We start from the raw sequence: 13,274 nt of genomic DNA on the forward strand, positions 1-13,274 counted from the left end.
TTCTTGAGATTAATGTATAACTTCTCAGCACGGAGTACTCTCAAGACTTGCCTCAAGTGATCCTTATGCTCTTCTTGGTTCTTACTGTATACCAGAATGTCATCAAAATAAACAACCAAAAAGCGACCAATGAAGGGACGAAGGACCTGTGTCATCACCCTCATAAAAGTACTAGGTGCATTTGTCAGACCGAACGGCATGACTTTCCACTCATATAAGCCATCCTTGGTCTTAAAGGCGGTCTTCCACTCATCCCCAGAACGGATGCGAATCTGATGATAGCCACTCCTCAGATCTAGCTTGGAAAAGACCTTTGCCCCGGACAGCATATCCAACATATCATCTAGTCGTGGTATAGGAAACCTATACTTGACTGTTATCTTGTTGATAGCACGGCTGTCCACACACATACGCCAAGAACCATCCTTCTTTGGCGTGAGTAAAGCTGGTACTGCACAAGGACTTAAGCTCTCCTCAATGAAGCCCTTCTGTAGTAACCCATCCACTTGCCGTTTTAGCTCGGCGTGCTCAGTAGGACTAAGTCTGTAAGCAGGAAGGTTGGGTAAAACCGAACCAGGTACCAAGTCAATGGCATGCTGTATGTCTCTCATGGGAGGCAACTCATCTGGGAGATCATCAGGGACTAAGTCAGAAAAATCAGACAGGAGCTCTCTGATAGGTGCACTATACGTTACCTCAGGTTGGGGAGTGACTTCCCTAGTAACAAGTGCCATAACCATTCCAGTCTCATGACTTGTGCGTAAGAACTGTTTATGGGAAATAGTTAGCAACTCCTTTGTGGGCAGAGCTAATACCTTCTTCTCATTGTCAATGCCCTTCTGATTTGACCTTAATGATCTCTTCCGCCGTATTTCAGCCGGCACATTTACCGGATAGAAAGTTGTAGGAACTCCCTTCCACATGAAAGTACACAGATTCTTCTTCCCTCCAACCATGGCACCATTGTCATACATCCAGGGACGACCAAGCAATACATCTGTGAGTTTCATTGGGATCACATCACACCAAACTTTCTCTTCATATCGGTAAAGTTTCAAAGGAACTGAGCACCTCTTATTCACCTCTAAGGTATTACCATTCAGCAAGGATACCTTATAAGGCTGAGGATGTGGGTCAGCTTTCAAGGTTGCTTTCTTCACAAAGGCTTCAGAAACAACGTTGACACAACTGCCACTATCAATGATAATCTGACAAGTATGCTCACCTGACTTCATACGGCTGTAGAATATGCAGTTACGTCGCCAATCCTCTCCTTTGGTTTCAGCCACCAATATGCGAGTAACAATATTTATTCCCTGGGTATCATCCTCATTAGTGTTTTCCATATCATAGTCATATCCACCATCATCATCATCATCTAAGGGGTAGGGATAAAGAGCTGACTCATCCTCCTCATTGGAGTCTTCAACCTCAGCTACTGCATTAACCCTCTGCTTATGTGGACAAGACTTAGCAAAATGTCCTAACTCTCGACAATGGAAACACTGTACCTTATTACTACCTGTCATGGGTGCCTTTCCTTTATGATCAGCTCGTGGAGGAAAAGTGGATTTTGGAGGTGTTGAGCTACTAGGTTTAGTGGCTGGAAAATTCTTCTTTACCTCCCCAGCTTGGAAACCAAACCTTCTAACTGGCTGTGCTAGAAGCTCCTCTGCTCGTAGGGCCTTGTCAAAACAATCCCTCACTGAGTGCACTTCAACAACTCCGATACCCCTGTTGATTTCAACTCGCAATCCCAGTCGAAACCGAGATAACAGTTGCCTTTCATTCTCCCTTATGCCTGTACGAAAATAAAGTGCGTCAAACTTGTTCATGTACTCGGCAACAGTCATAGACCCTTGACGAAGAGAGTTCAGCTGGTCTTGTATGCGAGCTCTGAAGTTGCGTGGCAAGTATTTATCTGATAATTCAAGCTTCATCTCTTCCCAACTAGTAGGTTCTCTACCACGGTCTTCCAACTCTAGCTCATAGGTCCTCCACCACTCACGAGCAGCCCCAACTAGCTTAGCACGAGCTAGTTTCATCTTCCGTTCCTCAGGTAACTCATAATAGTCAAAATAGTCGTCTAATGCCACTACCCAATCATAGAACAATTGGGGGTCATATCTCCCATCAAACTCCTTCAGATCGAGCTTGACCTTCTGTGAATCTCCAGAATACCTCTGTTGCACGGGATGCTCAGTCTCAAAGTATCCTCTTACATGCTCTTCAAAAGTAGGTTGTGCCACCGGAACCCTCTGTGGTGCTCTCAGATTAGGGTTTGCTCTCCTATTAGTCAACTGAGTAACCACATTCATTGGAGTGTCCACTTCGGGTGTTGTACGTGAACTGCCAGTAGGCTGTTGGGGTGGGGTCTCTTCATTCAACAACCTGACATCCAATTCAGCCTTCAACTCAGCCTTCAATTCAGTCCGTAAGGTTTGCTGTTCAGCCTTCATCTCAGTCCTCATAGTCTGTAGCATCTCCATAAGAGAAACTAGGGTGGGGGTGTTGTTCCCAGCCATGCTCTGATACCACTTAATGTAGGACTAGATTTGACAGGTCAAACTAGACCCAAACAACAGGAACTTGTAGACCAAAGAACAACCAAAAAATAACTGAAAACAAACTTGAAAGAAATAAGAAAGCTTGAAGAAAACCTCCTGGACTTCACGCCGCAAGGAGTCGCTTGGATCAAACACCAAACCCTTCTTCTTTGATCAAACACAAAGAACCCTCATAGAGGAGAAACGCAGTAGCATCTTTTTTTGTTCATCAAATCATCTCTCTATGATGAGAGCTCTCCTTTATTTATAATAATGATGGGATTACAAGAAAATAGAAACTAACTTTAGTTTCCAAAAACTGAAATAGGAAACTAAAAATTAGAAACTAAACTAGTTACTAAAATCTGAAAATAGAAACTTACAAAATAGAAAGTCTTAGTTGCTAAACTGGAAATAGAAACTAATTTATGACTGAAAATTAGAAACTAATTTAGGTACTGAAATTAGAAACTAAATAACCCCATCTAAAAAGGAAACTAAAGTAAAAGGAAACAAATCATTGAATCCCGTATGCAACCTTAGAACCCCTAGTTTAGACCCATAAAAGTGGCCCAATATACTCCAAACCACATGGACTGAAGGCCCAACACGTATACAACCCAACCCTAAGCTTATTCCTATTAAAACAAGCATATTTTGGTAATTAATCTGCATCACAGGACAAAGCACATAGAGGTGGACAAACACTTTATCAAAGAGAATATTGACATTGGCTACATATGCATACCTTTTGTGAGGACTCGAGATCAACTGACTGATATCTTCACAAAGGGTCTTCTCCATCATCAGTTCAATTCTCTGTTGTACAAGCTGGGAATGCATGATATTCATTCTCCAGCTTGAGGGGGAGTGTTAGAGATATTAGTTGTGTTATAAGGGTAGTTTAGTAATTCATCATATTATGTATGTTTTATTTTTCCTTTTCTCCTCCTTAGGGAGGAATGTGTAATTTCCTATAAATATGTTCTGTAAATATGTTAATGAAGTGATATATTTGGTGTTAGTGAGATTTTGTTCACAACATACCATTCAACCATACCATCACCTCCTCTCCTTCTCCTTTTTCTACTCCTTCTCCAACTCTCATCTCATTGTTCTTCCTCATCTACATATTCTAACTAGATCTTGGATTCGGCCAACTTTTGGAGAGAATAGTTTTCCAAACAATAAAGGAGAAGGGGCAGGAGAAGAAAAGGTGGGGGACATCTTCAACAACCAAGGTGCAAAGACAGCAGGAAGGATTGATGAGAATATGACGGTGTATGAGGAAGGATTGGGTGGGAATACAGCTGGATAGACACCGCCAAAGGGTGAAGCTATGATGGGGAATATGGCCCTTAAACCAGACCAATTTATGCCACGGGACAACCGGAGAAGGGGTAAAGATGTGGGACCAAGCAGTGGCAAAAGAGAAAATGCCATTGGAGGCGGGGAGCCAGTTGCATATGTCTTCCCTCCCACTATGGCAAGGGGGAGAGGGGGGAGAGAAGACCAAATATCAGTAAGAGGAGGGGGAGAGGAGGGGGGAGACCAACCATTGGGAGAGAGGATGGACGAGACCAAAGCATTAGCAGGGAGATCGGAGGAGTAGATAGCTTTGCGAGTAAGCAGATGAGATAGGATACCCAAAGGATGCCAGGGGTCCTTCCAAAGGGAGGTAGATTGCCCGTTTCCAAGAGAGTGGGAAATGGCAGTGAAGGCCAAAGGGTCTGTGCTCAAGAATCTTCCTCCAGATCTAGGAGGCATCAGAAATGAAGGGGGCACTCCAAAGGTAATTGTGCTTGAGTAGACCAGAGAGAATCCAATCAACCCAGATGCTTTTGCGTTTGGACACAATTTCCAGATAAGCTTAAGGACACCAACCAAATTAGCATCCTTAATTCTCCAAGTCCCTAATCCTCCTTTAGCTTTGGGGAGATAGACCTTCTTCCAGCTGAGAGGCTTGAGGAATCTAGAAGACTCGGAGCCTTTCCAGAGGAAGGAACAAAGAAGTCCCTCAAAAGGCTTAGTCACCGAGGCAGGGAGGATGAAGTTACTGGACCAATAAAGATATATGGATTGGAGGACCGATCTGATCAAGGTGAGGCGACCAGTAAAAGAGAGGAGCTTACCTTTCTAAAACTGAAGCTTTTTCATTAGATGGTCAAGCAAGGGGGTGCAATGGTGGGCTAAAAGCCTAGAAGAAATAAGTGGAAGGCCTAAATATTTGACAGGTAGGGAACCCAGATGGATGCCTGAGATGTCGCAAAGGATTTCCTTGGCCTCAGGAGAGATCCCGAAGAGAAAGATATTAGACATAAGGAGGTTGATTTTGAGACCCAAAAGGGTTTCAAAGTTGTGAAGAGTAAACATGATAGTGGTGATGGAAAGAGGATCAACCTTGGAGAAAATCATGATATTGTTAGCAAAATCCAAGTGGGAGAGAAGGAGAGCTTTGCATTTGGGAATAGGGGAGATGAGATGGATGTCAGTGGCTGATTAGACAGAGCGAGAAAGAATTTCGAAGGAAAGGGAGAAGAGAAGAGGGGAAAGGGGGCATCTCTGGTGAATTCCCCGGCCGGAGGGAAAGTAGCCAGCTAGGCTACCATTCACAAGGACGGAGAAGCGGGGAGAGAAAATGCAAGAACAGATCCAGTGAACAAATAAGGAAACAAACATAACATAAGCAAGACATTTAGTCTCTAAACTGGAGAGAAAATATAATGTAGAGTCGGGGGTTGCAACAACTAACAATCAAGTCTCTCAAACTAAGGTTGTATACTTTTATGTCTTTGAGAGAGGACCTCTATGAGACATAGGGAGACCTGCTATGCGGTTTAACAAGTCTCAGTTCAGAGAGAGAAACCAAGTTGTTTCAAGACCTAGCGGTAATGCTACTTATCCCAAATCTTCCATTGATTTGTCACTGATGGCTCCTATATCCATCTCCATTTGTTCTGGTGAAGTTCTTTGGTTCCTTAGAATCCTTTCGAGTTATCACCGCCTTTGGACCCCTTTGTAACTTTAGGCAAAGGCTTGAAAGAAGAGGGATACTGCCCTTATATCGACTCTCAAACCAGTTGTGCCCTTGGATTGAAAGGTACTATACTTTTAATTGCTGATATATTATGTGGAGATGGGATCAAACGAGGATCCATCTTCCATTTTTCTCCCCTAACTGGTTCTTCATTTTCTTCTTTTCTTCTTCCCACTCGTGACTTTGGAGCTCCATATCAACCAAAGCCAGCTGCATTTGAAACTTGGTATCAGAGCACAACTGGTTTGAGAGTCAATCCAAGGGCAGTATCCCTCTTCTTTCAAGCCATTGCCTAAAGTTACAAGGTCCAAAGGCAGTGACAATATGAAAGGATTCTAAGGAATCAAGAACTTCACCAGAACAAATGGAGATGGATATAGAAGCCATCAGTGACAAATCAATGGAAGATTTGGGATAAGTAGCGTTACCGCTAGGTCTTGAAACAGCTTGGTTTCTCTCTGAACTGAGACTTGTTGAACTGCATAGCAGGTCTCCCTATGTCTCCTAGAGGTCCTCTCTTAAAGACATACAAGTATACAACCTTAGATTGAGAGACTTAGTTGAAAGTTGCTGCAACCCCCCGACTCTACATTATATTTTCTCTCCAGTTTGGAGACTGAATGTCTTGCTTATGTTATGTTTGTTTCCTTCTTTCGGAAGGACATTGATTCTGGTCATTGCTTTATGATGTTTGAACCTAATGGTTGAAGTAGACTTGGTTCTTTTCATGGAATGTATATGTAGTTGTAGTTTCTTCATGATTGTAATGCTCCTTAATATCTGAAATCAGTTGGAAAAGAGGGGAAGTGGCAAGTCCAAGGCAATAAGAAAGAAAAAAGTATTTTTTCTTTGCTAGGATTAAACAAAAGGATTCTCTGCCATTGTCAAGAAGTAGTCTGGTTGAGCGTTGACTCCCTAGGGTATCCAACCAATTTCCCTAGTTGTTTCTAAACTATGTTAGAGGTCATTGGACTGATGGAATTCTCAGCTGCTCGTACTAGTATTAGTGGTGAAGAATTGGCATGTAGTCTTGGTCTCGTTCCAAGTATGACTTTGGATAGAGCCTACTGGAGGGCTAGGATCCACATAACCGACCCCACTTAGCTGAGATCTCCTGACTTGTTGGGTTGTTACCTCTTTCCTCTAACTCTCATCTCCCTTTAGTTTTTTGGATCCATGTAGCTGACCCCATTAAGTTGGGATATGGCTGAATTTGTTGTTGTTGTCGATACTAGTATTGGTAACCCCAGCTTTGTTACTCTAGAAAAATTCCCAAATATCTATTGTTAAGTTAGACAATACCAACTATTTGGATTGACCACATTCTATAAAATTACCCTTAAGAGGCGTGGGAAGTTAGGATACATAATTGGAAACATCAAATCTCCAAGTCCTAGTGATCCAGGATATCAGAAATGGGAGAGAGAATTCTTGATAGGATTTGGAAGTCCATTTACTTTGATGTCTCCTCCAAGCTTGCTTCGATTATTGCCGAACTTTTGTAGACTCCCCTAGGAGGGTTACCCTTATCTCTTTTGATCCCCCCCTAGGGGTGTAGCCAATATTATTTCTATTCCCTTGCTCCCCACATGGGATCTTATATTTCCCCTTCAGGGACTTGTGTATTCCCCCCCTAAAAACGAAAAACGAAAAACTTATAGCTCTTGTTGCTATGTAAATGATATTGTGGTGATTGGAAATGATCAAGAGGAGGTGAGGAAGATTAAGGGTTATTTAGCACAACAATTTGAAATTCAAAATCTTGGTACTCTGAAATACTTTCTAGAAGTCAAAGTACCAAGATCTGAAAAGAGAATCAATATTTGTTTGAAGAAGTATATTTTGGATCTCCTAGGTGAGAGTGAGACAAGAATGTTAGGCTGCAAATCTATAGATTTCCCTATTGATCAAAACCACAAATTGGGCGAAGAAAGTGGACATCTCATTTTATACATGGAAGATACCAAAGACTTGTGAATTTGATTTATCTTTCTCACTAGTCGGGATATAGGATATATTGTTGGTGTATTCAGTAAATTTATGCATGCACCCGGAATTGGCCACATGGAAAAAATGTATCACATTCTCATGTACCTAAAATTAAATCCAGGGAAATGGTTGTTCACCAAGAACAATCACTTAAGGGTGGAGCCATACACATGCAGATTGGGTTAGGTCAATTGCTGATAGAAGATCCACATCAGGGTATTGCACCATTGTAGGTGGAAACATAATGACTTGCTTGGAGGAGCAAGAAACACTCTATGGCTCTAGATCAAATGCCAAAGCAGAATTTAGGGCTATGGCTTATGGAGTTTGTGAGCTACTCTGGCTGAAAAGATTAATCCAAGAGTAAGGATTTGAGGCAGACGATTCTACGAGGTTATATTTTCATAACAAGGTGCAATCAGCATAGCTCACAATCCTGTCCAACATAATCACACCAAAAGCATATCAAAGTTTCCAACACTTAATCATGGCAAAACTTCAGTATGGATTTATCGGCGCACCCATTGTGAAAAAAGGAGAACAGATGGCTGACATGTTGACAAAAGGAATTAATTCCACACATTTCATTACTTTACTAGCAAGCTGGGCATTGTGATATCTATGCCCCAGCTTGAGGGGGGAGTGTTGGAATACTTGCTTTTTATGAGGTTATTATGGGAACCATATACATCGTATGGGAAGTAAAGGGCATTTAAGGAACATAACTTTTAATTGCTAATATATTATGTGGAGGTAGGATCATAGAAGGATTCCATCTTCCATTTTTCTCCCATAACTGATTGTTTCTCTTTTCTTCTTCCTTTATTCTTTTTCTTATTTTCTTCTCTTTTTCATCCCTCTCATTGTCTCTTGTCTTGGAGTTTCATATCAACTAGAACCAGTTGGATTTGAAATTCATTTTATTTTCTGGATCCCAACCTGTTATCCTTTATATCAGTCCAGTGCGGACAATACTCGATGATTTGTTGGAACACATTTCGTTCCTGTGTGATTAGTAAGACTAAGAGGAAAGGCAAAAATATTTCAACTTGTAGTCAATAGAAACCAAAACATATCAATACTATCTCTATTCCACAGACTTGAACAGCTTTGCAGTGCACAAAACACAAATAATTTAATTATCAATAAAAACCAGTAATAAGAGCAGAAATGATGTAGAATGCTGAATGTTGGGTAGCAATGAAACAACGTAAAAACAAAAGGAGAGTAGCCACGATGAAAATGTTGAGATGAATGTATGGACAAGTAAACAAGATAAAATAAGGAAAATATTTAAGATGATTTAGGAGTGGCCCTGACACAACTTAAGTTGAAGGAGTGTCATTTGATGTGGTATGGACATTAGCAGACTTGGCCATTGAATGCACTCATAAGGAGGAATGGTAGCATGCATGTTAGAAGATATAAAAGGCTAAGGCATAGACCAAGAGTAACTTGGAAAGAAGTGGTGAGAAAAGATATGAATTGCTTTGGGATAACAACTAACATGGCTTAGAAAACTGAATGGCACCATGGGAGAGAAACAGGATCTGTACAGCCAAACCCATTTAGCCATGAAAATGTTGAGTTGTATCAAGTACTATCAACAAAAACCAAAAGATGAACCAGAAAATTTAAGATGGAAGTTTCAATTGATTAAGACCATGCAAATAAATCTTATGCACTTACCCGCCTATTACATCCTACTGCAAATCCAATAGCTGTGCTAAGCAACCCATCAATACCACTTGCCCCTCTATTACCAGCCACTCGTATTCCCTCAAATTGTGTGCCACAGCTTGACATCCCAGGTGCAGTACCAGCTGCAGATTTCACCCAACCTTGCCCATACATGTTGCAATCACGTATGACCATGCTGTTTCCTACAAATAAAGCAGCATCCTGGGCCAGAGCTTCCGTTGTAACTCGTGCAACGTAAGGTTCAGTAAGTGAACACTCAGAATAAATTTGAAACATGACTTCCTCTGCAACCTAAAACAGTAAATTCCATAAAAATCGAACAGTATACATCATACTATCAAGGACATTTGAGTAAATTTTGAAATCACAAGAATTTGTCACACTGACTTAGAAGGAAACCCACTTCTATCGAATTAAAAGGTGACAAGTGTTTCAATATCACATAACTATACAAGCCCAAGTCCCAATTCAATGCTCCAATGAACTGAGCCTACATGAAACATACTGAGAGATAAAAAAGGAGCTACCCACTTTCCTGTATAGAATACTCAATGTCCACATTTTTACAACAGTCCCACTTCAGTACAAGGAGAGAGGCTGTAAAATTGTTCCAATAGGGCATGTAACTCCATAGGTGTGCTGAACTCCCCAAGGAACAGGCTCATTGTTGCTTCCTGGGGACTACCCACTTCTCTCTTACTCCCCCCCCCCCCCCGGCGGGGGTTGTAGCATCTTTTCTTGTGTATTTCCTTCCCCGTTTGGGGTATTGTACATTCACACCCCCCCTTTTTCCCCTTGGTATTGAATTTCTCATTCAAGTAAAAAGAAAAAGAAAAAAGGAAGACTCCATAGGTGTTTGCAATTATCATGTCTTACAATAAAACACCCCACGAGTAAGGTGCAATATGTGGCATAGCACATAGGAACTCCACCAGATTGCATTAAACGAAATGATAAAAGAGAAAAGTCAGATTGTATCATGAAAAGAAGATGGTGACTTTTTTTTCCCAAGAAACAAAAATTGTCACAAATGACAAAGAGCAAGGGAAAATCTAAGACCCATAACATTAAAGGAAATCATAACTATAGCAAGAAATGGAAGAAAAATGGCATCCAACATACAATATATAACAAACAAGATAATCAGCTAAAGATTGTTACCACTTTATCTATTATTTGAAGAAATTGACCCCATTTACTAGGCTTTCTAGGCAACTGAGCTCTGATTAAAGTATCTGCAAATTCAGTTATGGAACTTTGAATCCTGTGAGTAACAATATGAGAAGGATCATGACGATAAGGATGCTTATCAACCAAAATATATGAACACATGGAGCATTCCTCCAGCATTTGAGCAACGCGTTTGCTGGTTATCCTGCTACCTATCTGTTGATATTGCAAAACAAAATCATATTCAATAAATATAGAAACTATATATTTATCAAGCAGGAAAGACAGAAGAAAGCATTGATACAGTTCCAGACCAAGAATCAAATGAGTTTATGGAATATAATCATCACTAGTATCATGAACAGCACCATCAACTTTAATCCCACATTTTTTACATGTATAAACAATCAATAGTTTGTGTTCATATTAATAAAGTGTAAATCAAATCCCCCCCTTGATGGCCCTTCTGTTGTATACTTGTATCCCCCACCCCCCAGTGTTTTTGTGGGGTACCCCCTTTGTTTGGGCTCCCACCTTTTGTAGACTTTAGCCTTGATCTCCCCCCCTGTATATTCTTCTCCTCCTTGGTAATGAATGAATTATTTATTCATCCAAAAAAAAAAAAGTGTAATTCAAAGTGGTTTTGAGCAAAACAAGAAAAATTGCACTAAAGAGGTAGGCTGTGGTCTTATATTGAATGAAAATCAACCAAAACCATACAATTATCACGTATTAGTTCAAAAATAGAAGAAGGTAAAGAGATTTTTTAAATATCTTACACATTTAATTTTCATTATCATTTTTTTTTTTTTTTGGGTAGAAAATTTCATTATCATAGTAATAAAAAAAATGTCACATTCATTTGCACATGCTTCCAAACAAGTTTCAAACCTCTGGAGATTTTTCAAATTTGGTGGTCCAGGACGCCTTCATCCTCCACACTCTGGTTACTTAGGAACTACATGTCTAAGGGAGATCATATATTTGGATAAAGGTGAGACATGGGGATTCAAGACACAGGTCTGGTGGACACAATTTTGGTCTTTGCATTTGGTAAAGCGGCTGAGGTCATGTGGGTGCTCTCGGTCTGAGCTGCGGCTCCCTGCCAGATGGCCACCATAGCTTCTCCCCTGGCTGGGGCTTCCCCCTCTCCGGCTACCTCTATCAACCCCACTTCCACTGCCACCTCCTCTTCCCTCCCATCCATTACCCCATCTCTGACTGCCCCTCCTCTCAGAGTTCCCTGGAATTCACATTTTAATCACCCAATTTCCCCCCCTGCTGATAACCTTCCCCACCACTGTCCCTCCTATTGTCAGCGACTCCACCACTGCGGTCTGCCCTAAAGGTCTCTTGGACCCGGAAGCTTCTCTTTGGACAAATTCCCTTGTTGGACAATTCTTAGGGAAACGTGCTCCTTTCCACCTTGTCAAGTTGTCCCTCCTGAAACAATGGAGACCTATGATCACGATTGATACGTTCCTCCTGGACCATGATTTTTCCTATTCGATTCTCTGAGAATCAAGACAGATTGCGTTCTTTGGAAGGAGGTCCCTGGTTTGTTGGTAAATCTCCTATCTTCTTGAGGCCTTGGCACATTCACATGCTGCTCAACAGGACTGACCTATCTACCATCCCCCTTTGGGTCTCCCTGTCGGGACTCCCGCTGCACTTCTGGTGCTCTGATGGTCTCAGTACTGTGGGTTCAGTTCTGGGAAAACCCATTTGCACTGATTCTCATACCAAAAGCAAAGACCACTTCGCGTATGCAAGAATTTTCATTGAGGTCGACGCTGCTGATGAGCTTCCACCCTCCATCTTCATCCTCGACGGGGATGATTTCTCCCTCCAGCAACCTGTTCACTATGACTGGAAGCCCCTTCACTGCCTGGAGTACAAAGTCTTTAGTCACAACTTTGCCTCCTGCACCTTCAAGGCTGCTACCGGAGCTTTAAAAGATGGCTTACATATCGATCCCCCAACCTTCCGTGACAGATCCTTATTGTTGGAAAGTGGTCGCCAGCCTCCTTCCCATCCTCCAGCGAGAGGTAGAGGACGAAAACGAGAAGAAACCCCCCAAAGGTTGTCGGGATTCCCCAGGCAAAATCCTCTATTAGGGATCCCCTGGACAATAACCAACTACCTTTATATGCTGAACACAATCGTTTTGCCCCCTGAGAGAAGACGCTGACAGCATCAATAGTCCAACCTTGCTTGTCAAATCTGTAGCAGGCGACATCCGAGACCTACCTTCGACGAGCATTGCAGGTCCAGAATTTGATGACCCCGCTGAAAGCTCTGAGGAAAGCTCTGATGATAACCCCTCCAATGACTCTTCGTCTGACACCCCTAGCTTGACTTTCTACGGCAGCCCCTTGGACTCTGATGACTATACCTCAGATCCTAATAAAGATCAATCTTCCACGGTTTCTCGCGACTCAAAATCCTCCTCTCCTGAGAAGGAGCTAGTGCCAACAAAACCTCCTGGTAGCATCACCTCTCCACCTTTATCGAAGGCGTTAGAGGACACATCTCTTATTCATGTGGTGGAGGCACGTGCCACTAGTAACTACACTTTACCCCCCTCTCGGATGGATACTGGGCCTTCTGTTGAGCCTGCTTCTTTTGGGCCCAAACTCTTGAACCCTTCTCTTGAGCCGGACTGTGATACCCTACTTTTTAAACCTGGTCTAATTACATGGTTGACCCATTTAACCATGCAGAACCCGAACCAGAGAGGGTTAAGGCGGGTTCCTTATAGACCATGATGGCAAGGATGACTTTGAACACAGGTTGGCCAAACAAGTCCGAGTCAGTGCCAGAGGAGACGG

At 42.0% G+C, this 13,274-nt stretch overlaps 1 protein-coding gene across 1 annotated transcript; it reads right to left on the bottom strand.

Annotated features, from left to right (window-relative positions):
* Positions 1-9,249: 9,249 nt before the first annotated feature.
* LOC122063986 (protein PHYLLO, chloroplastic-like) lies at positions 9,250-11,937 on the bottom strand. Its single transcript, XM_042627680.1, has 3 exons — positions 11,869-11,937; positions 10,435-10,659; positions 9,250-9,564 (listed from the first exon to the last, which is right to left on the bottom strand). Exons 1-3 carry the CDS (start codon positions 11,935-11,937, stop codon positions 9,250-9,252), a joined length of 609 nt encoding a protein of 202 aa, XP_042483614.1.
* Between the last annotated feature and the right edge of the window lie 1,337 nt (positions 11,938-13,274).

Source organism: Macadamia integrifolia, unplaced genomic scaffold (genome assembly GCF_013358625.1).
Source record: "Macadamia integrifolia cultivar HAES 741 unplaced genomic scaffold, SCU_Mint_v3 scaffold1508, whole genome shotgun sequence".
NCBI classification, from domain to species: Eukaryota; Viridiplantae; Streptophyta; class Magnoliopsida; order Proteales; family Proteaceae; genus Macadamia; species Macadamia integrifolia.

Bases quoted from the DNA above. Each gene is read 5' to 3' on its own strand.
- LOC122063986 (XM_042627680.1), bottom strand. From the start codon at position 11,937: ATGGTCCAGGAGGAACGTATCAATCGTGATCATAGGTCTCCATTGTTT. The intron at 10,660-11,868 runs GTGGAAAGGAGC...CAATATCAACAG, and splicing joins AGGAGGGACAACTTGACAAG to ATAGGTAGCAGGATAACCAG. The intron at 9,565-10,434 runs GTAACAATCTTT...TTACTGTTTTAG, and splicing joins TTCAAATAATAGATAAAGTG to GTTGCAGAGGAAGTCATGTT.